Source organism: Tenrec ecaudatus, chromosome 3 (genome assembly GCF_050624435.1).
Source record: "Tenrec ecaudatus isolate mTenEca1 chromosome 3, mTenEca1.hap1, whole genome shotgun sequence".
In the NCBI taxonomy this organism is placed as follows: domain Eukaryota; kingdom Metazoa; phylum Chordata; class Mammalia; order Afrosoricida; family Tenrecidae; genus Tenrec; species Tenrec ecaudatus.
In genome coordinates, this window is record NC_134532.1 from 5,413,535 (window position 1) to 5,438,414 (window position 24,880).

The following is a 24,880-nucleotide window of genomic DNA, read 5'->3' on the forward strand; positions in this document are numbered from 1 at the left end:
ATTCAAAACCACCAGCCCCTCCACAGGAAAAGATGAGACCTTCTACTCCTAAAGAGAGTTAGCCTTGGAAACCCTTAGGGACAGTTCTATCCTGTCTTGTAGGGTCTCCGAGTCAAAATGGACTCAATGGCTGAGTTGCTCTAATGTACAGAAAATTCTTTTTTTCTTTTGTACAGAAAATTCTTACCGCATCAACTTTGAAGGAAAGTTTAAACAATTCATAACTGAGGCTTGGTGAGCATGACCTTCTTTCTGTCCCTGGTAGCTCTACCAGCCTTGCACTTACTCATTCAGTTGTCCTTGTCAATTGCCCAAGTGACTCAAATAGAAAGTAAATGTTTAGAAAATAAGGATGGCAACATATGTACAAATATAAGAGCTGTAAGAACCCCCAATAAAATTCTTTTAAAAATAAAATAAATACATTGCCCAAGTAAAATTTCTCATATCCTGGAAAGAAACTTTATGCAGAAAAGACACTTGAGGTTTTCTGATTTGTCTATAAGAATACTTTTTTGTTGACAACTAGATAAAACTTGGCCTACCTACCATTGACCTAAGCCGAGAGGAGTCTGTTTTTCTCATAGAAGAATGAGAATAGGATTCTGACAGGGGCTCTGGATTGTGCAAACATTTGACCACTCAACCAAACTGATAATCCTGTCCGTTTGAACCCACACAGAAGCCTTCAAAAAACCACAACCTTGAAAATTGGAGAGAGCAATTGTAACACACGATTTTGTTTTATTTTGTTTTTGGCCATGAATGAGGATTGACTTGACAATTTTGTTTTCGGTTTGGGAGGTTATTTTGAGAGGTCTGGTGATGTCAGGGGGGAAATTTTTCAGATATCTAGGCTATTTGGGGTTTGGGGTTTTTTTTAATCTAACCTTCATTTGTTACCAAATAACTACAAGAGAGATGCTTGAGTTTTAGGTATCACATCCCATTCGAGACAGAACGAAGGGTGGCAACAGGGTAACTGGTCCGTGTGTGAGTAAAGTGGGATCTGCAGACCTTCTCAGCAGGCTGCAGCATCTGTATTGCTGCTCCGAACTGTGTCCCATTGCCATCTAAAAGCAAGCAACTGAGAAAGAAATTATTTTTCTTTTCCAACGTCGATAACAGAAGAGCAAAAACAGAGAAAGGGCGCTTTGTGAATTTCTGTTGAATCAGAAAACCAGTAAGTATCACACCACTTGGGTTTTTAATTAATAATATTTTAGTACAGTCACAAATGTAAGCCCTGGTTTTCCTTAAGTCTTGTTATTCTATTTATAAACCTTGTAAAATGTGAACAAACTTATTTTGTCTTCCTTTTCATCCATATCGCACGCAAGTGGAACCAACTAAACGTTTACCCATCCATGCATCCCATTCAAAGTGCAGTTAAATATACTCAGTTATTTCAAAGTGCTTTCTATCGGTAAAAATTAGTTATATTTTAGACACTTTATTAAGCAAAACCAATTCAGTTGTTAGAAGACTATGTAGTCACAATCATTAGCCATCCAGAGGACACGAGGCAAAACAATGATGAAATATCACCTTGGACTGAAAAGATCGATCAATTATAAAAAACAAAGCCCCCAAAACCCAGAAAATAACAAAAATGTTGGATAAGGCGCAGACAAGTTGGAAGTCACATACACAACCACCTCCTGACATGGATGGACCTGGAGAATATTATACTGGACAAAATTAGTCAATCCAAAAGGCCAAATCGTGTACAAGACCAGGGCCATCACAAGACAAGGAGTGGCACCGCAAAGGGTATAGACTGGCAGTTCCTAAGGGAGTGCAAGGGTATGAAAAGGAACCAATGGACTAGAAGATTAATGGGCATAAACTTAAGTGTAAAGGAGGACAGAGGTCCATGAGAGAGAGAAGAGAAAGCAGAGAGCGAAGAGGGGGGAATAACATACAAGGGTAAGGTTGATGAGTAGTTTGAACTGTTGAGTGAAGAATTGCTATTCTCAACTGTGTATACCTCACCTAATTCATCATTTTAAAAATAAATGAAAAGTAAAAGGCCCCTTTTAAATTTTCAACACAAGAAATCTTAAGTTCCCTAAAATATCCTAATGCTGCTTATAATCTTAGTTTCTTATACTTTTCCATATGAACTCACATCAAGCTAAATTCATCAATTTTCATTGAATTTAGTAAAATTATTCTTTTATTGACTGATGAATTTAAACATTAAATATATTTTAATATTAAAATTATTTACACACATATTATTCCGATATTAAAATCCAGTATGAACACTGTCTATATATTTTATACATCTCATTCTCTCTATATTTAATTCTAATATGTATATTAGCTGAAAATGCATGTATCCATTCAGGAAAAATGTTTACCATACCACATGAACAGGGATTTTTTTCTCAAGCAAGTTTCAGTCAGTATTTCTTTTTTACAGGTGTGTAGTTCAATAATCTGGTGTCAATTTGGGACTAAACAGGATTAAGAGCAAAGGGGTGGAGTTTCCTCTGTCAATCGGCTCATAGCCAGTGAGGCTTCGGTGTGGGCATGGCCTTCCCTAAGCATTCTGGGAATTCCAATATTTTTCCTCCTTGGAGGCAGGAGACAATTTTCTCTGAGCTCAATCCCTGGGATACATTGCAGCTGACAAGACACATAGAATTCCACTAGTGCCCTGAGCTGGAGAAGCCACATGGTCCTACCCTGATGCAACTAGACCTCTGAAGCCGGAGAAGCCACGTAGAGACCCCTGCCAATGCTGAGATGCTTACAATGTCATTGGATCCAAAGATTTTCTACCCACTGACCTGTGATCATCCTGCATTAAGCATCATTGCATGTGTTTCCTGAGTGTGAAGAGGACTTTATAGAATCGTATCGGACATATTGGCTAATATCAAACTTAAGGGTTTGGACTGGACTTGGGTTGGGATGCTTTCTTAATGTACATTTTTACCCTTTATGTAAAACTCTTTTATACACATATGAGTTTCTACGGATTTGTCTCTCTAGTCTCCCCAGACTAACACAACAGGACTCAGAATCAGGGGATTCATATGAATCCAGGTGACTCTACCAGTAGAGCCGACCAGCTCTATCAGTAGAAATCAGTAGGGAACTCTCCGTGTATTCCCTTTAGTAGCAATGGGTTCCAAAATCTACTGTGCTAACATTCACCCTACTAAAGAAAGACTAAACAGATGACGGGCTTCCAAAAGTTCATTTGTTTAAAGTTATTCAAAGATAAAGAAAATTTCCCACACACTTCTGGAAACCTCAACATGTTTGTGTGTGTGTGTGTGTGTGGCAGATGTGTACTGTTGGATGTGCGTATAATTTAATATATATTTCAGCATAGTCGATTGTCCTATATATTTATGTTTGAATTCTCCTTTGAATTGGTATACATATCAAAAGATTCTATATAGTGCATTTACTAATAAGGGAACCAATCAGAGGAGACCAATATCATACATACTTATCAAAGATTTTATTTAACACATTTACTAATGAGGAATCCAATAGGATGCTACTCATTTAAAGGAGACTTAAAAATATGTATATAGGCCAATAGGCTATATTGAAATAGTTAATAGATGCAAAGCTGATGAATATCCACAGAAAATAATCCATTGAATCTCCCAATATCCACAGAGGAATAATCCATTGTATCTCTCTTAGACATTTTATGGGCAAAAAGATCTGAAATGATATGTTTCATAGAATTTACATTGGAGTTGTAAAAAGCCCAAAGACTGTGAGTTAAATACAGTGTGGCACACAAATCAGATCTTTCAGTCTTTCATAGTTTTCTCCAGTCTATGATGGCCTCATTACTCCTTAACCTTTCCCAACTTTATGACCTGATCACCTACTATGGAGACTTCTGTGCCCCCAATAAAATAGCCAGGTTCTTTTGCTGGTTAAATTCCTTTTTACTTTCTTATTTCTTCTGTCAGTTAGAGTTCTTATGTTTTCATGGAATTCTAATAGATTCGATCTCTTGCTTTTTTCTGACTCTCGCTATACACTCAACACTGGAGACACACTACAGATACTTGATGTGGTGTGATGTGTTTGTTTAGTGCTCTGTGCCAGGGCATAGAACTCATTCTCAGAAGTCGCTAAGCAGTGCACACTGGCTAGTCAGTGAAAATAACACATTTTTTCACGCGAGCACAATCTACCGCAACTTTAAGTAGCAATTTCCCATTCATAAGCTTACTGCGATGGTTAGTTGTTGCCCAGTCTGTTCCCACTCATTGTGACCCTGTGGAAAACAGAATGAAGCACTGCCTGGTCTTGTACCATGCCTACAACTGTTGCTATGTTGACGCCCAGGGTTGCCCCCACTGTGTCAATCCATTCTCTTTGTCACAGACTCTCGACTATATCAAGCGTGATGCCATTTTCCAGGGACTGCTCTATGGTGATAGCATGTCCAAAGGAGGTGAGATGAAGTGTCCTGGTCTTTGCTTCTAAGAAGCATTCTGCCTGTACTTCTTCTGAAAATAGATGTGCTCATTCTTCTGACAGTCCGGGGTATTTTCAATATTTTTCACCACCACCACCATTCAAATGCATTAGGTTTTTCTGTAGCCTTCCTTCCTTGTTGTCCAACTTGCACCTGTCTAGGAGGCCACTGAAAATGCCATGACTTGGGGCAGGTGCACCTTAGTCCTCAAAATGCCATCTTGCTCTTCGACAGTTTAAAGAGCCCTTGTGCCGCAGATTGGCCTAATGCAGTACATAGTTTGTTTGGTTGACTGCTGCTTCCATGAGCATTGAATGCAAATCCACGCAAAATGAAATCCTTGAAGACTTCAGTCTTTTCTCTCTTTATGTTGTCTATTGGTCCCTTGTGAGGTTTTTTATTATCTGCACATTGAGTTGCAACCCATCCGGAAGGCAGCAGTCTTTGATTTTCATCAGCAAGTGCTTTAAATCTTCATAGCTTTCAGCAAGCAAGGTTGTGTCATCTGCACATCACAGGTTGTTTATAAGCCTTCCTCCAATCTTGACGTTACGTCCTTCAAACAGTCCGACTTCTCCGATTATTGGTTCAGCATAGATTGAATAAGTATGGTAAATGGATACAACCCTGATACACACCTTTCTTGATTTTAAACCAGGCAGGTTTTTTGGGTTACCGGTGGTTTCTTGGTTTGTTTGTTTGTTTGCTTGTTTTACAATCTACAAGAACATCCTAGTCTGACTTTGTAAACTAACTGTTCCACTTTTAAAACTCAAATTTATATCATTTCAAAGATTATTTACACCCCAAATATAATCCTTTTGTTTCTTATCTTTACCAAGTTTGTAAATTTTTGGATTGTTCAAGAATACTCATCAGTTATCAATAGTTTTAAGTCAATAAATAGTTTATTATGTAAAAATACATTTGTAGGGAATCCAGGGAAGATGATCCCTTCAGGACCAGTGGTGTGAGTGGCGATACTGGGAGGGTGGACGGAGGGTGGGTTGGAAAGGGGGAACCGATTATAAGGATCTATATATAACGTCCTCCCCGGGGGACAGAAAAGTGGGTGAAGGGAGACGTCGGACAGGGCAAGATATGACAAAATAATAATTTATAAATTATCAAGGGTTCATGATGGAGGGGTGAGTGTGGAGGGATGGGAAAATATGAGGAGCTGATGCCAGGGGCCTAGATGGAGAGCATATGTTTTGAGAATGATAAGGGCAATGAATGTAAAAATATGCTTTATGCAATTGATGTGTGTATGGATTGTGATAAGAGTTGTATGAACCCTAATAAAATTATTGAAAAAAAATACATTTGTGGTTCATTTTCAGAGCATGAAAAGAGTAATGATGACTATTTTATTTGTAGGATCCATTGGGACCTCTAAATCGTGTCATGCAACATGACTTATAGAGAATTAATATATGTATATCAGGTATACATATTTTATGTATATATAGTATACATAATTTATGTATATCAGGTGCAATAATTGATTGCACACTATTGTTTGAAAGAGATAATTTGATGAAAGAAATAGTTAAATCTATGTAATAATGAGTCATACTGTAAATAAATGTTTTCACTTATAAAATTTTTGTAAGGGAATTTAGCAATATTTTGTAAACCAATTGATTTAACAAAGTCAAAACCTGTATTTGTATGAAGGGAACATCAGTGGTGGAACACCCACATTTTTTTTAACAATTTATTGGGGCTGATACAATTCTTTTCACAGTTCATTCATATACATACATCAATTGTATAAAGCACATCTGTACAGTCTTTGCCCTAATCATTTTTTTCTTCTTTTACATTTTATTAGGGACTCCAACAACTCTTACCACAATCCATACATATACATACATCAATTGTATAAAGCACACCCATACATTCCCTGTCCCAATCATTCTCAAGGCATTTGCTCTCCACTTAAGCCCCTTGCATCAGGTCCTCTTTTTTTTCCCCCCCTCCCTCTCTTTTCCCCCCTCCCTCATATGCCCTTGGTAATTTATACCTCGTTATTTTGTCATATCTTGCCCTATTCGGGGTCTCCCTTCCCCCCTTCTCTGCTGTCCCTCTCCCAGGGAAGAGGTCACATGTGGCTCCTTGTAATCAGTTCCCACTTTCCAACCCACTCACCCTCCACTCTCCCAGCATCGTCCCTCACGCCCTTGGTCCTGGAGGTATCATCCACCCTGGATTCCCTGTATCTCCAACCCTCATATGTACCAGTGTACAGCCTCTGTCCTATCCAGCCCTGCAAGGTAGAATTCGGATCATGGTAGTTGGGGGGAGGAAGCATCCAGGATCTGGGGGAAAGCTGTGTTCTTCATCGATACTACCTCACACCCTAATTAACCCATCTCCTCTCCTAAGCCCCTCTATGAGGGGATCTCCATTGGCCAACACTTGGGCCTTGGGTCTCCACTCTGCACTTCCCCCTTCATTTAATATAATATATATATACACATACATATATACATATACACATAAATACACATACATACACACACTTATATCTTTTTATTTTTTGCATGATGCCTTATATCTGGTCCCTTGGGCACCTCGTGATCGCACTGGCCGGTGTGCTTCTTCCATGTGGGCTTATTTGTTTCTGAGCGAGATGGCCGCTTGTTCACCTTCAAGCCTTTAAGACCCCAGACACTATCTCTTTTGATAGCCAGGCACCATCAGCTTTCTTCACCACATTTGCTTATGCACCCATTTGTCTTCAGCGATCCTATCATGGAGGTGTGCAGTCAATGATATGATTTTTTGTTCTTTGATGCCTGGTAACTGATCCCTTTGGGACCACTCGATCACACAGGCTGGTGTGTTCTTCCATGTGGACTTTGTTGCTTCTGAGCTAGATGGCCACTTGTTTATCTTCAAGCCTTTAAGACCCCAGTCACTATCTCTTTTGATAGCCGGGCACCATCAGCTTTCTTCACCACATTTACTTGTTCACCCACTTTGGCTCCAGCCGTTGTGTCGGGAGAGTGAGCATCATAGAGTTCCAATTTAATAAAAGAAGGTATTCATGCATAGAGGGAGTGTTTGAGTAGAGGCCCAAGGTCCTTCCGCCACCTTAATACTTGACCTATAAATATCGACACAAAGATCTATTTCCCCAACCTCCTATATATATTTGCATGTACATGTCTTTGTCTAGACCTCCATGAATGCCCTTTGACTCCTAGCTCTTTCCTCCATCTCCCTTCACCTTCCTCCTGCCCTACTATCATGCTTCATCGCCACCTGGGCTAGAGTATACCTCTTCTCTAAGCAACCTTACCCTTGATCATTTCCCACCAGGCCTGCCACTCCCCCTTCTCTACCCTTTGGGGTCCCATGTTTTTCCCTTGTCCCTGGGTTTGTTAACACCACTTCCTTACCCCCCCCCACCCACCACCCCAAGTCCCCCCGGAACTGTCGGTCCCGTTGTTTTTCATCCAGATAGTTCATCCAGCCTGTCCTATTCAGACAGACCTGTGGAGTCACTAACATGCACGAAAACTAGACAGAGGAACACAAAGCAACAGTATACAACCAGACAACAAAACAACCAAAACAAACCACTGAAAAAGAACAGAACAAAACAGTTCACAAGAGAAAAGCTTGTAGTTAGTTCAGGGATCTTTGCTGGCCCTTAGGAGCGTTTTCCAGTCCAGTCTGTTGGGGCACCACGCCCTGGCCCCAAAGTCCGCTTTCAGCATTCCCTGGGGACCTTGCCACTCCATTCCCTTGCTGTTCCGCTGCACTCCCCCAGTGCTTTGCCTCGGTGTGGTGGGATCAGGTCAGGTGCAATTCCCACACTGTGTCTCCGGTGCTGTCCCCTGTATCGCCCTTAGTCACTGAGGGGCATCATGTCTCATAGTAGGGCCAGCCGTGTTGTTCTCTCTGTGGACTGGCTGCTCTACTCAGGAACATCATCATCACGGCCTGGTGGGCCAGGCTGTGCTCCACTCTCTCCTCCTGCCCCTTCATCTGCTTCCGTGTGCTCTGATCAAATATGTCCATCTCTCATAGCTGCAGGGTCAATGTCGTCCTTTGGAACAAGTTCTTTTCGGGGGAGGGGCAGGAATCCACTTAATTTATGGTGCTGGGGCCAGCCTCCCAGACCTCTCCACCGGTTCCGTCCTCCACGCCGGGATATTGCATTCACACCTTGCGACACTGGGTTGAAGTCTGGTCCCACTTTCCCTGTGGAGATATAAACCATACCCTCCCCTTGGGTGGATTAATGCCCCATTTCTGTCATGCTGATTGTACTTACCTCAGGGGACTCATGTTGTACCTGTCCCTTTGGGTCTGGCTTACCTCGCTTAACATATTTCCTTCCAGCTCTTCCCATGAAATAACGTGTTTCATGTGCTCATCGGTGCTTTTTAGTGCTGCATAATACTCCATTGTGTGTATGTGCCAAAGTTTGCTAATCCACTCGTCTATCGATGGAAACTTAGGCTGTTTCCAAGTCTTTGCTATTGTGAATTGTGCCGCAATAAACATTGGAGCGCATATGACTGGTCGTGTTTTATTTGCTGCTTCAACCGGGTATATGCCCAGTAGAGGGATGGCTGGGTCGTAAGGTAGATCAATTTCCATTTTCTTTAGGTATCGCCAGATTGCTTTCCACAGTGTCTGTACAAATCTGCATGACCACCAGCAGTGGAGGAGGGTTCCTATTTCACCACAGCCCCTCCAACACTTGTTGCTCTCTGATTTACTGATCTGGGCTAGCCTCAGGGGTGTTAGGTGGTATCTCATGGTTGTTTTGATTTGCATTTCTCTTATGGCAAGGGACTTTGAGCACTTTCTCATATATTTATTGGCCATATTGATCTCCTCTCTAGTGAAAGTTCTTCTCATTTCTTTTGCCCACTTCCTTAGGGGGTTAACTGTTTTCCTCTTTTTGCAGGTCATGATGGTGTTGTAGATTTTAGTAATGAGCCCTTTGTCTGACGTGTCATTACTAAAAATCTTCTCCCAGTCTGTGGGTTGCCTTGTCACCCTCTTGGCAAAGTCTTTCGAGGTGCACAGGTGTTTTATTCTTATTAGATCCCATTTGTCGATTTCCAGATCACCTGTGTGTGTCCCCTTCCCTGTTGCAGTGAGCCTATGTGCTCCCTGGGCCAGTGCTCTGAGATTAGTCCCGATTCCCTCCTTAATGGTCCTGATGGTTTGGGGTTTGACTTCTAGATCTGTGATCCACCTTGAGTGTATTCTTGTGCATGGGGTGAGGTAGACGTCTTGTTTCAACTTTCTACATGTGGATATCCATTGTTTCCAGCACCACTTATTAAAGAGGGCATCTGCTTCCCACTTGACATTTTTGGGACCCTTGTCAAAGATCAGTTGTCTATATGCTGATGATTTTACTCCTGGGCTTTCTATTCTTTTCCACTGGTCTGAGTGTCTATCATTGTGCCAGTACCATGCTGTTTTGACCACTGTAGCTGTGTGGTAGGCATTAAAATCAGGTAGGGCGAGTCCTCCAATTGTGTCCTTCTTCTTGAGGAGTTCTCTGTTAATTCTGGGTTTCTTCCCTCTCCATATGAAGTTGGTGGTCAGTTTTTCCAATTCTTTGAAGAAGGTTGATGGTAATTGGATTGGTATAGCATTGAACTTGTAGAGTGCTTTAGGAAGAACTGTCATCTTTACTATGTTCAGCCTACCTAACCATGAGCAGGGGAGCTTCATCCATTTGTGAAGGTCACTTTTGGTTTCCTGTAATAGGGTTTTATAATTATGCTTATATAGGTCTTTAGTATTTTTTGTTAAGTATATTCCTAGGTATTTCAGTTTGTTCTTGGCTACTGTGAAGGGTACTTCCCTCTTAATCGCCTCTTCCATGGCCCTGTCCGATGGGAACACCCACATTTTAGAGATCTTAAGGGTACATAAAATAAGTTGATCTATATTGAGGTTTATTTTTTGTATCTTTGTTAATTTTTAAAAATGCATTTTAAAAAACATGATTTTCAGAAATATTGTTTGACACCTTTTCAACCTCCTGCCACAGATATTGTTTAATGCTGCTTTAATTAGACATGCTGCTGCCTTGAAAATTCTCCTAATAACTTATTTGCATCTTATATTTTGATATTCTGTTCTTAAAATTTCATATTTGGAGTTAGATCGCTGTTTCGTTTTTGTGTCGTGAAATTAGTCCTACATTTCCATTACATTATGTTTCAACAGATATATTAGAAATCTTAAACAGGAAGTGTGTTTTAAGTGACTTTTTTAAATTGCATCAAACTTGTAGAGAAGTTGTAAGTATCATATAGTATAAATACTAAATATTTCCTCCCCCTCCCCCACTATCATGATTCCATTTCTACCTTGCAAGTCTGGCTAGACCACAAGATGTACACTGGTACAGATAGGAACTGGAAACACAGGGAATCCAGGGCGGATATTCCCTTCAGGACCAAGGGTGTGAGTGGCAATACTAGGAGGGTAAAGGGGGTGGGATGGTTGGAAAGGGGGAAATGATTACAAGGATCTACATGTGACCTCCTCCTTGGGGGATGGACAACAGAAAATTGGGTGAAGGAAACGTCGGACAGCGCAAGATGTGACAAAATAATAATTTATAAATTATCAAGGGCTCATGAGGGAAGGGGGAACAAGGGGAGAGGGGAAAAAATGAAGACCTGATGCCAGGGGCTTAAGTGGAGAGCAAATGTTTTGAGAATGATGAGGACAATGAATGCAAATGTGCTTTACACAATTGATAAAAGTTGTATGAGCCCCTGATAAAACGATTTTTTTAGAAAGAAAGAAGCAAGCAACAAACAGAAGAGAGGAGAACAAAAGCAAAACCAGCGCCATTGAGTCCATGCTGTGGCTTTCGGAAACTGTAACAGTGGAAGGGAGGAGACGCCTCGTGTTTCTCCTGAGGAACCGCGGGTGGTTTCCAACTGCCCACCAGGCCGATCGCAGCTGAACTCAACTCATACTCACTGCAACCACCAGACGGCTTTCGGGCTATTTACTCAGCAAAAGAAATAGAAAGTCAAAGAATTCACAGGTCATGTTTGCAGAGAATTTTTTAAAATATCTAAACAAAATCTATAATTTAACACTATTATATTGGCAAAAAAAATATTGAAAATGGCATAGACACCAGAAGAGCATGATTTGGAGAGAACTATTCAAGAGAGAATAGTCCTTGTAAAAGGGCATTACACTTGGTAAACGGGTTGTGAGGAGATGGATGAGCCAGTCAGGGTAGCAACAATGAAACATATAACTTTCCTCTGGTTCTTAAATGCTTCCCTCCCCCCTCCCACTATCATGATCCCAATTCTACCTTATAAATCTGGCTAGACCAGAGGATGTACACTGGTACAGATAGGAACTGGAAACAGAGGGAATCCAGGACAGATGACCCCTTCAGGACCAGTGTTGATTACCAATAAAGAGAGACATTCTGGCTCATTTGATGTGGTTCATGTGAAAGATGCCGATGGCAATAGCTTTTCCACCCGGCTTTCCAACATTTTTGTTATTGGAAAAGGCAACAAACCATGGATTTCTCTCCCCCGAGGGAAAGGTATCCATCTCACCATTGCTGAAGAGAGAGATAAGAGACTGGCTGCCAAACAGAGCAGGGGTGAAAAGATCTGGGTGATGGACATGGAAAGAGCTCAAAAGGGACACATACAGCACAATTAATTGGCAAAAAGAAAGAAAATGACAACAACACGTGGATTGTTACCATATCTTGGTCTGTTTCCACTGTTGTTTTAATATCATATATGGGACGATGTTTAACTCCTTACAGTATAACACTATTTTTTTCTGTTCAACCAAGTAATTTGTAGGATCGTTAATAAAATATGATAGACTTTATTTCCAGTGAGTTGTTTCCTGTGGAGGAGATAGGACTAAGGTACTCACTACTATTTGAGAACCAGTAAGTGCTGAAGTAGACCAACTGCTCATTGGGATAGATGGGGACTCTTGCTGGGAGAGATTCATCTGAGCTGCTTTCCGAAGTTCCTAACTTCTCACCGATTTCTTCATTCTATATAATTTCATTTATAAAGATATAACTATGTAATATAGTCAGATGAGATTAAAATATTTTAATATTTTTAGTAGTCAGAATATATTCTTCCTTTAAAAAATGGTTACAAATGGTGACTATGATTTCCTCGGGAAAAAAAGAATATTTATCTAAATAAAAGTAAAGGTTCATCTATCTGTAAACCAATATAACCTGAAGCAGGAATTCCAACACAGTTGGAACTGCAATATTGGGGGCAGTCATTGGTGATGAAGGTAGCATTCTAGAAACTGGGTAATGGATGAGAAGCCAATGAATGGGATTCTGAAATGGGAATGGCATCTTGAGAAAGCCAAATGGTGGTGAAGGAAACTGGGTATTGAGTTAGAAAGCTTGGATAGATGGTGAAAATGGAAAAAGTGGGATTTATTTCTTTGCCAAACCTATCATACCACTAGAAAATCTTAATAATAGCCCAGTATTCTACCAGCTATTCAAGTCGGTTCAACAGATTGCATCCGTCCTGCCTCTAAATTATATCTCAAATATGGCCACTTTTCTCGGATGAACTGGTACCAGCCTAGATTAAATTCCATCATCTTTCACCCAGTTTACTCCAAAGACTGACAACCCAGCTTCCACAACCCAGGAAACTCAGATTTCCCTCCCTAAACTCTTAACCCCATTGATACCACACCGATGACAGCCAGAGTAATCTTACTAAAGCATATGTTTCCCAATTGGTCTCTCAGCTTCAATGGTTTCTTTTTCCCCTTTAAATAGGATTCAAATTCCTTAACTTGACCCAGAGATGCCTTTCAACTTGGTAAATCTCAGCTCCTATTAGTCAACTCTGCACATTGTATGCTTGTCAGAGCAACTTTCTCTTAGTGCCCTGATCCTCTGCCTGAGCCCACATCATCATGACTTCAAACACTCACACGGCTTCCCCACTTCCACCTTTTCCATTCCCAATGCTGGTTTCCACTTCTTCTTACTTCATCACCAATTATATAAAGTGACAGCAGTCAATTGTGTTCCTCTGTAAAACTTACCCTATTTCGATTCAAACCTCTCAGAATTACAATAATTCATTAAATTTTTTAATATGTTTCTTCCCTGCTAGTTGATAATCTCCATGTAGGCAGGAGTTATATTTCACTCGGTTCTGCATCCACACAAAAAATGTTTTTGGTTACTTGTCTCTGGGTTTGTTAGGGGTTTTTAAATTATTTTATTGGGGGCTCATACAACTCTTATCACAATCCATACATAGAGCAATTGTGTAAAGCACATTTGTACATTCGTTACCCTCATCATTCTCAAAACATTTGCTCTCCACTTAAGCCCCTGGCATCAGTTCCTCATTTTTTTCTCACTCTCTCCCCACTCACCCACCCTCGTGAACCTTTGATCATTTATAAATTATTATTTTGCCATATCTTACTCTGTCCGAAGTCTTCACCCACATTTCTGTTGTCGGTCCCCCAGGTAGGAGGTTATATGTAGATCCTTATAATTGGTTCTGCCTTTCCAACCCACCTTCCCTCCACCCTCCCAGTATGGCCACTCTCACCACTGGTCCTGAAGGGATCATCCAGCCTGGATTCCCTGTGTTTCCAGTTTCTATCTGTACCACTGTGCATACTTTGGTCTAGCCAGACTTGTAAGGTAGAATTGGGATCATGATAGTGGTGAGGGGAGGAGAAGCATTGAGGAACTAGAGGAAAGTTGTATGTTTCATCATTGTTACACTGCACCCTGACTGGCTCCTCTCCACCCCGCGACCCTTCCATATGGGATGTCCAGTTACCTACAGTTGGGCTTTGGGTCCCCACTCTGCATGCCTTCTCATTCACAATGATATGATTTTTCTTGTTCTTTGATGCCTAATACTTGATCCCTTCGACACCTCTTGATCACACAGACTGGTATGCTTCTTCATTGTCAGCTTTGTTGCTACTCAGCTAGATGACCACTTGTTTACCTTCAAGCCTTTAAGACTCCAGACACTATCTCTTTTGATAGCCGGGCACCATCAGCTTTCTTCACCACATTTGTTTATGCACCTGCTTAGCCTTCAGTGATCCTGTCGCATCCACAAAACCTTATACAGACCCTCTAACATAGGGATTTTCCAATAAATTAATGAGCATGTTTACTACTTTCCTATAATCTTCTTTTTCTTCCTGACTTTGTGTCAATTTAGTTTTGACTCTAAGCTTTATTAAGAGAACACTAAATTCCTGATTTTTAGAATGATTGCTCAAAAAATAAAACAGGAAATGGGGAAATGAGCTGACCAACAAAAGATAGGCATGCCTCCATAGAAAAAAGATCAATGTGTAAGATATTCCAGGAAGGAAAAGTATGAACAAAGACAAAGAGAGGAGAAGAATCTGGGAATCTTCTGGAGATGTAGAAATGAACATCTCATTTGAGGTGCCGGTGCTAGAAAGTAGTGGGCATCAGGTTGATAAATACGATAAGACTATCTTAAGGAGGGGTGTGCACATCAGGAAAAGATGGTCAAATGCTTTGGGTGCCATGTCTCTGTATTGCCTTATTCAAATAATGTATCTTCTCTCTCCTTTTCATCAAAGTTGCTGATGGGAATGGACAGGATGGCGAGTGCTCCCTTGGCCACTTCCCCTGTGGAAATATCACGAAGTGCTTGCCACAGTTTCTTCACTGCAACAATGTGGATGATTGTGGGAATGGGGCTGACGAGGAAAACTGTGGTGAGTGAAGCCCCCTGGAGACACAGTGAGAACCTAAATGGATGTGATGGAGGGCAAAAAGGAGTGGTGGGGAAATCATTCAGATTCCTTGTGACAAAGACGGAAATGGGAGAAGAGAAAACTAAATTGAGATACAAAATATATGTTGTTTAATTACATCTATTTCATCAGTTAAAACTATTCATTATTTTCTATGTAATAGTATCACATCCAGGATGTCAAGAAAGTAGCTTTCGTGCGTTCAGTACTTTTAACCAAGCAGATCTGCCCAGTGTGTCTCATAATGGCAGAATGGGGTAGAAATTAAAAACCTGGATGATAGAACCAGATTTCCAGAGGCTAAACCAGGATTCAAGAATAACCAACTGTGCAAACTTGAAAACATGTATTGACCTCTTTTTTGCTGTTTCTTGTTTGTAAAAAAAGTTTTAAAATCTATATCTTCACTATGAGGATTTGTGAAGATTAAATATTAAAAATTAGAACACTATCAGATCTATGGAAAACGCTATATAAGTGTTGCTGTTACTGTTAGTATTACTGCTGCTGCTCCTACTGCTATTGTTAGGTTCCATCACGTCTTTCCAATTCACAGAGACCCTGAATACAGCAGAACCACTCGCCGCCCAGTCTTGCACCATTCCCACGGTTCTCCCTGTGCTTGAACCCACTGTTGCAGCCACTGTGTCAGTCAAGCTCATTGAGGGCCTTGCTCTTCTTCTCTCACTGTTACCAAGCATGATGTCCTTCTCAGGGACTGGGCCTTTCTGAGAACATGTCCAAAGTATTTGACATAAACCAAGACTTGGCATCCTATTTCTAAGGAGCACTCTGGCTGCACTTCTTCCAACACTGTTTTGCTCATTCTTGCAAATTGATGGAATATTTAATATTCTTCACCACCTTTTCTTACAAACATTACTTCTAAGGGTCTCTACTTACGTAAGAGTCTGTTAAACAATTTAACTATTCCTAAGAACAACATAAAGAACTCTGATGGAGTAGTAGGTTATGCATCGAGCCCTTAAGAATACGGTTTCCAGTTCAAACCCACTAGCTGCTCTGTGGGAAAAAGATGAACCTATCTCCCCTGTAAACATGTTTCACCTGAGAAACCCTAAGAAGCGGTTCTACTCTGTCCTACATGTTCATCACAAGTTGGAATTGACTCAATGGCAGCCACTTTTTTTTAATATGTGAATTTCTGTATGTGCTTGCATGTGTATATATTTGTGCATGTATATCCAACATATGCTATCCCAACCATCGGGGTTAAGTATTCTAAAATAGTGGTTTCTGAGGGTGAGTCAAAAAATATTGCTTCCAGGGCCCCAATGCATGCATGGGTTTACTCCAAACAAAACATGTTATCACTGGATGGTGGCAGACAATTTCTCTCAGTTTCCCCATATTTCCTGAAACTGTTTCTATAGCTTCTTTGTTGTTTTGTTGTTAGGTACCAGTAAGTCAGTTCTGACTCATAGAGAGCTTAAGTAGAGCAGGATGAAACACGGCAGACTCCTAGCCATCCTCATTGTTACTAATTATTTAGGGAAATGAAGTATACAACTCTCTACATTTGGCCCCTCACTGTGCTCATTGTGCTAAATCCTAGTGAAACTTAATGGCATGTAATATAAAAGTAGGAAAAACATAAAAATCTCATTCTTTAAAATTAAATTTTTAGTCTGACAACAAGCTGGGTTTACTTCGTGTTAAAACAACAGTAAGTGAGGACAAGTGTCCCTTTAGAAACGTGTCTGCGTTTATCTCAAAGGCTACCCTCTTTTCCCACCGGTTTCACTTTCTGCTGGACTTTCCCTACCTCCCGATGTTTCTTCCACGCTCTCTCTTGATCTGTGTCGTCATCATTTGTATGGATCTCTCACTTGCACTCTGCCTCTTAGTCTGTTTCCCATCTTCCTTTTCCTCTGTCTCAACTTCCTTATCTCATGCTCACGTACTCCCCTATTTCTTTCCCTTTGAAATCAAGTCACCACAATATTCCTAAAGGATAATTCCATTCCCATTTAGGTAATTTCATTAATCTTGTACATTGGTGTTTATAACCATTTAAGTATCTGTACACAAAAAGGAATAAAACCTGAGCCAATACTCTATTTTTATATGGTCCTGATTTTATATGGCATGAGCGCTGCTCTCCCAGTTACATGGGCTAGGTATCCCAAAATAATGGTTTAAAGGGGTGAGTTTTAAAATTACGACTAGTCGGGCTCCATGGGCTTATTCCAAGCAAAAACATGTTTGAGCAGGTCTCTGCAGTCAGTTGATGGTTTTCTTAGATCTCTCATGAGAGACATATACTTGGTTCTTGGATTCACGAGAGAAAGAATTCATTCTGAAGCCTGGTTTGTGATCCCAGAGGGTTTATAGAGAATAGTAGCAGTTTCAGGTTGTACAGTAAATGGACCACAAGCCAGGCAGAGTCCATGGCACAGTTGCGGTACTGCAGCCTGGCTGCTCCAGGACCACAGCCCGGCTGTGCTACATTGTGTAGCAGCCGCTGGGAAAGAGAGAGAGCACCAGAGAAAAACCTCTGGCCTTTTCAGGACCCCAGTGGGAGGCATAGTTGATGACACTGGTCTACCCCATTGGCTGAATTGAAGTCACCTGGCCCACATGGGCCAATCAGGTACAACGCCCACCTAGGTGTACCACCCCTTCCTGACCAGAGAAGCTTGAACCTCTGACCATGCGTAATGGATGCCCAGTCCCTATGCTAAGCTACCTAACAGTTTCAGACAAGTTCTCTCAGTAATGTACTTGTCTTCGTCTCATTATGGTGTCTTCAAAAGAAAAGTCCAGTCAAAACAGTAACTTCCACGGGGATCCGCTATGCCAGTTAAACCCAAGGCAAAGAAAGAGGTCAAAGCAAAAAGTCATAACAACATTTCTTAGAATTAGAAAAGAGTGATCTTGGTAGATTTCTCAAAGGTCACAGGACGATCCCAAGGGCTTATCATGAAGTTTTTAAGAAAGTTGAAATCTACATTAGTGAGAAGAAAATCAGGAAAAAATTTCCCCCCATCACAACTATGCACCTGCTCCTTCTTGAAATGTAGTAATGGCTGTCCTATGAGCGTTTTGGTGAGAGCCTAGAATCCTCACCAACTAGAATCCCTGCTCTTATCCCTTCGTGCTTCATTTTCTTCCCCAAACTCTAAGTTCACCGAAAAGCAGTAAGACATGAGTTGTTCAGAGATGCCAAATCATTCGGTGTGCTAGAATTCAAAGAGCACAAACTTCTACAGGGAGAGGTTAGAAAGATGGAAATACTGCTTTCAGAAGTGCATAGACCTAGATGGAAGTTATGTTCAGAAACATCTTTACATTTGGGTAGTTTTTATTACTAAAGTTCTCTATTATTTATAGCAATGCATTTTTACTTGCCCTTGGATATTTTACAGACAATGGACTCAGAAACACAGTAAAATCTTCTGTGGGTCTGTGAATGCCCTAGAAACTGCACACTGGTGTATATTTATGTACATGTGCATTTTCAATAAGAAAAGTGTCCTTCAGGTAGCAGACACCAAAGAACAACAAATGTGTGCATAAGTAAGTGTGGTGAAGAAGTCTGATGGTGCCCAGCTATTGAGAGATATAGCGTCTGGGGTCTTAAAGGCTTGAAAGTAAACAAGCAGCCATCTATCTAGTCCAGAAGCAACAAAGCCCACATGGAAGCAGCACACAAACATGTGTGATCATGAAGGGCTGAGGGGACCAGGTTTCAAGCAACAAAGGTGAGGGGGGCGGAATCATATCATCGTGAATGAGGGGAGTGCGTGATGGGGACCCAATGCCCATCTGTAGACAACTGGACATCCCCTGCAGAGGGATAGTGGGGAGGAGATGAGTCACTTAGGGTTCAGTGTAGCAATAATGATACTCACAACCTTCCTCTAGTTCTTAAACACTTCCTTCCCTGGCCCCCTCCCCACCCCACCCCCAATTATCATGATTCCAATTCTACCTTGCAAACCTGGTTAGACCAGAGGATGCACAGCAGTACAGTTGGGATCTGGAAACACAGGGAATCCAGGACAGATGGACCCCTCAGGACGAACAGTGAGAGTGGCGATACGGGAGGGAAGTGGGGGTAGAAAGGGGGGACCGATCTCTGGGATCTTTACATAACCTCCTCTCTGGGGGGTGGGCAACAGGAAAGTGGGTGGAGGGAGATGCCGGGCAGTGTAAGATAAGATAAAATAATAATTTATAAATTATTAAGGGTTCATGAGGGAGGTGGGAGCAGGGAGGGAGGGGGAGGGAAAAAATGAAAATGAGCTGATTCCAGGAACCCAAGCAGAAGGCAAATTTTGAGAATGATGAGGGCAATGAGTGTATAAGGATGCTTTACTCAATTTATGTATGGATGGATTGTGATAAGAGTTGTATGAGCCTCAAAAAATGATTTTTAATAAATAAAACGCATCTCATATTTTAAAAAAAAAGAAAGAAAAGTATCCTTAACTATTAGCTTGGCAGAAATATTTTGCAAAAAGATCCCCAGTCTCTGCCTAGGGCTAAAACAGAAATTTCCTAATGAACAATTTAATGCTGAGTTGGAATCAACTTGCCCCAGTTAGCACTCCCAAATGTGCTACTACAAAATGCTATCTTCCCAGTCGTTTTTTTCAACAATGTTATTGGCTTTTTTTACATATCATATAACTTTACATATCATATAATTCCATAGTTCAATTATTTAATCATATCAAGGGAAATGGTACAATCGCCCACACTTCAATTTCAGAACACACACACACACACGTAAAACTGCCTGTAAGGTGAGTTATGCAATCAGAACCCGTTCCCATGTTCCCTCCCCCTCCCATCTTCATTACTTACTCCAAAAATCCCTTTTCCCTCCCTGTCTCCCCTCCCCCCACACACACCTGTATTCCCTTCATCCTCTTGTATCAGTTATGATCATTTCGCTTCCACTCCTCCTGTGCTTCACAGCTGGAAGGCCCAACAGAAAACAATAACAAACAAAATCCCACTAAGGTAGTAAGGACAAAAACGTAATAGTATACAGACCTAAACACAAATAATGCATTATAAAGAAAAGACCCCCAACAGCATTCTAACAACCAGGGAAGAAATGTCTCTCATGGAACCAGTAAGAGATACTTGCACCCAGAACAGGTTCAGTCAAGTGGAGTCTGCAGGATGGTCAACTGGCCAAGTATCAAGTTCGATCAGCACAATCAAGATTACAATGGTCTCTGCTTGATAGTAAAGCAGTAGTTAATTTGTTTTTAATCACAACATTTTTCTCACTTACTTTAATTTCTTTTAAAGTAGAAGTAGTTATAGAATTGTAGGATATCCCCTCATTGGACATCAGAAGATTTGGGCTCAGATCCTAGACATGCTTTGTTAATCTGCTGCTCTTTTCAGTTATGTGCCAATTTTCCTACTGGTGAAACAAGGATAATAAATTCACTGTGAGGCTTATGTATAAAAATGTGTGTGTAAAAAGGCATATCAAAGAATGTACAGATGTGCTTTATACAACTGATGTATGTATATGTATGGATTGTGATAAGAGTTGTATGAGCCCCTAATAAAATGTTTTTTTAAAGGCATATCATAAATTTTTGTTCTAAGTTGTTATTCAGGCAGCTGATATTATTATGCCCAAATAACTACACTATCATAAAATCCACCTAGACTCATTGATCAAATGTAGTCCCCAGTCCAAACCAATCAATGTCAGCCAGGAACTTGTTAAAAACACAAATTTACAGGGACCCTCTCAGATCCGCTAAATCAGACGCTCTGATGGTGGCTCAGCAATCTGTTCCACTAGCTCTTTACGTCCTTCTGATCCCACAACATTTGAGAGTCCCGACCTAAGCAAGTGAGCAGAAATTTTACATGAAACCGAACATGCTTGAGTAGGTTGGAACTGCTCAAGAGGATGTCAGAATTTCTTCACTGTATTTAGGGCCCAGCTGGTAAAATTATAAAATATCATTATTTTGCATTATATCTATCATTTCTTTAATTTCATTATCAGTGTGCAGTGTGTGTTTGTGTTATTTTATAATAACTGGCTAATTTATGCTTCTAGGTCACTTTTAAGACATCCATATTTAAATTCTACTTGATGCTAACTAAATAAAATCAGAAAGTTGATTCTTTTCAGAATATGTAACTAACATGCATATTTAAATATGCAACATTGAATATATTTTCTTTTTATGTATATAAATCATTTTATTGGGGGTTCTAACAGCTCTTATAACAACCCATAACTCAATTGTATCAAGCACATTTGCACATATGTTGCCATCATCATTTTCAAAACATTTTCTTTCTACTTGAGCCCTTGGTATCAGCTCCTCTTTTTACCCTCCCTCCCCACCCTCCCACCCTCAAGAGCCCCTGATAAATGATAAATTATTAATATTTTCATATCTGATACCATCTGCTGTCTCTCTTTACCCATGTTTCTATTGATCATCCCTTTGATGGGGGTGTTTATGTTGATCATTGCAATAGGTTCTCCCTCTCTCCCCCTACCTTCCCTACCCCCATGGTATCGCTACTCCCATTACTGTTCCAGAAGAGTATATGTGTCCTGGATTCCATGTGTTGAGAGCTCTTATGTGCACCAGTGTACATGCTCTGGTCTTGCTGGGTTTGTAAGGTAGAACTGGGGTCATGATAGTGGGGAGAAGGAAGCATTAAGGAATTAGAAGAATGTTGTGTGTTTCGTCCATGTTATACTGCACCATGGATGACTTGGCCCTTCCTTGTGACCCTTCTGGGAGGGGATGCCCCATTGTCTACAGCTGGATTTTGGGTCTACACTTATTCACATTGATATGCTTGTTTTGGGTCCTCTGATGCCTGATACCTGATCCTGTCAATACATTGTGACCACACAGGCTGATATGTTTCTTCCATAGGGACTTTGTTGCTTCCTTTAAGACCCCAAAAACTATATCATCTAATAGCTGGGTACCATCACTTTTTCATCACATTTTCTTATGCACCCATTTTGCCTTCATCAATAGTGTCAGGAAAGTGAGTTTCACAGAGTGCCAGGTTATTAGTACAAAGTAAGAAGTGGCATTGTAAGCATCTCAGTCTCCAGGTGGTTCCTTCAGCTCAGAAGTTCTGAGTGTCTATGGGTAGCTTCATGTGGCTTCTCCTTAGACATGTCTTTCAGGGAGTGAGCAGAGAGAGAGTGTGTCTCCCACATCCAAGGAAGAATACAAGAATTCCCATAATCCTCAGGAGAAGGACATGTCCACACATAGGCCTCATTGTCAATGACCTGATTGACAGCCTAGACTCTGCCCCTTCACTTGTAATCCTCTCAAATGACAACAGATTATATAACTACCACAGCCTCTTAGTTATTTCCTCTATTTCCTTTTAATTTTCTTCTGACCCACTATCGTGTTCAACCTTCATTCAACTCTCAGTAATTCCTCTAGGCTACATTGCACTTAAGCAAGCTCCACCAGGCATTCTATGCCCTCCTTGCCATCAGTGTTAGATCTCATATTTTTCCCTTGTTCCTTGGTTTGTTGGCTAGCCCCTCCTCTCCCATGTCCCCACAATACCCCGAACCATCAGATCAGTCTCGTTTTCTCCTTGGGATTGTAAACAATCCTGCCTATCTTATATAGATAAACATGCAAAAAATTAAAAATAAAACAAACAACCCTATAAACAGTTCCAGGTCTGTCTGCTGACCCTTATGAATGTTTTCCAATCAGGTCTGATGAGGTGCCAAGCCCTGCCCAACCCCCAACCCCCACCCCTAGTCCGAAGTCTGTTTTTGAAATTCCTCAGGGAATTCGTTGCTTTGCTCCCCTTGCTGCTCTGTGATGCTTCCTTCCTGATTTGCCCCAGTATCTGGGAGTCAGACTGGGCCCATTTCACACACTGTGTCTACAGTGCTGGCCCCATAGTGCTGTAGGGCAGTGAGAAGATGTGTCTCACAGTGGGGCTGGCCCTAGGTCCTCTCTGTGCATTGACTGCTCCAAGCAGGCATGTCATCCTGGAGTCTTGGTGGGCCAGGATGCAGTTCTCTCTCTCTCTCTCTCTCTCTCTCTCTCTCTCTCTCTCTCTCTCTCTCTCTCTCTCTCTCTCTCTCTCTCTCTCTCTCCCTGTGTAGTCTGGGCAGAACCTCCACTCTCCCCGGACTATGTCTTCAGTGCTGTCCTCTGTAGTGCGTTCCTCTGGGGAGGGGGTCATAGCTGGGATTGGAGCCAGCCCCGCAGACCTCTCTGTTAGTTTGCTGCTCCGTGCTGCTAGATTGCCTTCAAGACTTGGTGCACTGGGAACGAGGTCGGGTTCCTCACTCCCTTTCCTGTGGTGACGTAAACAATACCCTCCTCATGGGTTATGGGTTAGTGCCCTGTTCCCCCACTACCCTCGTATTTCCCCCCTCTCCCCTGTCCTTTTTACTTGGTTGCCATCTGCATCCCTGGGTTGGGTCTGGCCCCTGCCAGAGTACCTGGACCTCGCCCCCAGGAATTTATGTATTTACCCTGTTTCCCCAAAAGTAAGACATCCCTGAAAATAAGACCTACTTACAGTTTTGCCTCTTGCTGAAACATAAGGAATCCCCTTGAAAATAAGATCTCCCCAAAAACAATGCCCCCCGAAGCTACTTTAACTCTGGACTCTGGACCATAGCGGTGGGCACCATCATGCAACTCACTGTTGGCTGCAGAGCAGCTGGAGCAGACAGGAAGTACAAGGTCTCTTTTAATAAAACAATAAACAATAAGTGTGTACCGTATTCTTCTTCGTGGAAAAATAAGACATCCCCTGAAAATAAGACCTAGCGCATCTTTAGGAGCAAAAATTAATATAAGACACTGTCTAATTTTCGGGGAAACAGGGTAGTAGCTTTTCCGTACTTTTCGAGCTTACCTCAGTAGATTCATGTTGTACTTGTCCTATCGTGCTTGGCTTACTTCACTTAGCATAATTTCCTCCAACTCTTCCCATGAGATGATGGGCTTCATGCGTTCATCATTGCTTTTTAGTGATGCTTACTACTTGATTGTATGTATATACCAGTGTTTATAATTCCATTCACCCATTGGTGGAAAATTAGGTTGTTTCCAACTTTTTGTGAACTGCACCACAATGAACATTGGAGTGCACATGTCTGGTCATGGTGTCTTCCTTGCTTTTACTGGGTACATACCCAGTAGGGGGATTTCTGGGTCATATGGTAGCTTGAGCTCCATTTGTTTTAGATATCTCCAAGTTGTTTTCCATAATGGCTGCGTGTCTATGTAGATAATATAGGTGGCATAAACAATCCTGGAGGAGAAAACAATGGGACAGTTCCGGGGAGACACAGGAAAGGGAGAGGCGGGGGAAAGGAAGTGGGTGTTAGCAAATCCAGAGACACGGGAACAACAAGCGATCTAAAATCAATGGCAAGGAGGGCGTAGGAGGCCTGGTAAGGCTTGATCAAGGGCAATGTAACCAAAAGGAATAACTGAAATCCGAATTAAGGCAGAACATGATAGTGGGACAAGAGGAAAGTAAAAGGAAATAGAGGAAAGAACTAGGAGGCAAAGGACATTTATAGAGGTCTAAATATAGGCATGTACATATTTAAATATATTTATA

The 24,880-nt window shown here is 41.3% G+C and overlaps 1 protein-coding gene across 1 annotated transcript in view; it reads left to right on the forward strand.

Annotated features, from left to right (window-relative positions):
* The window catches only part of RXFP1 (relaxin family peptide receptor 1), a 157,124-nt gene that overhangs the window by 52,626 nt on the left and 79,618 nt on the right, over positions 1-24,880 (forward strand). The window contains 1 exon segment of the mRNA XM_075544691.1: positions 15,101-15,238. Coding sequence (XP_075400806.1) covers positions 15,101-15,238 — 138 coding nt within the window.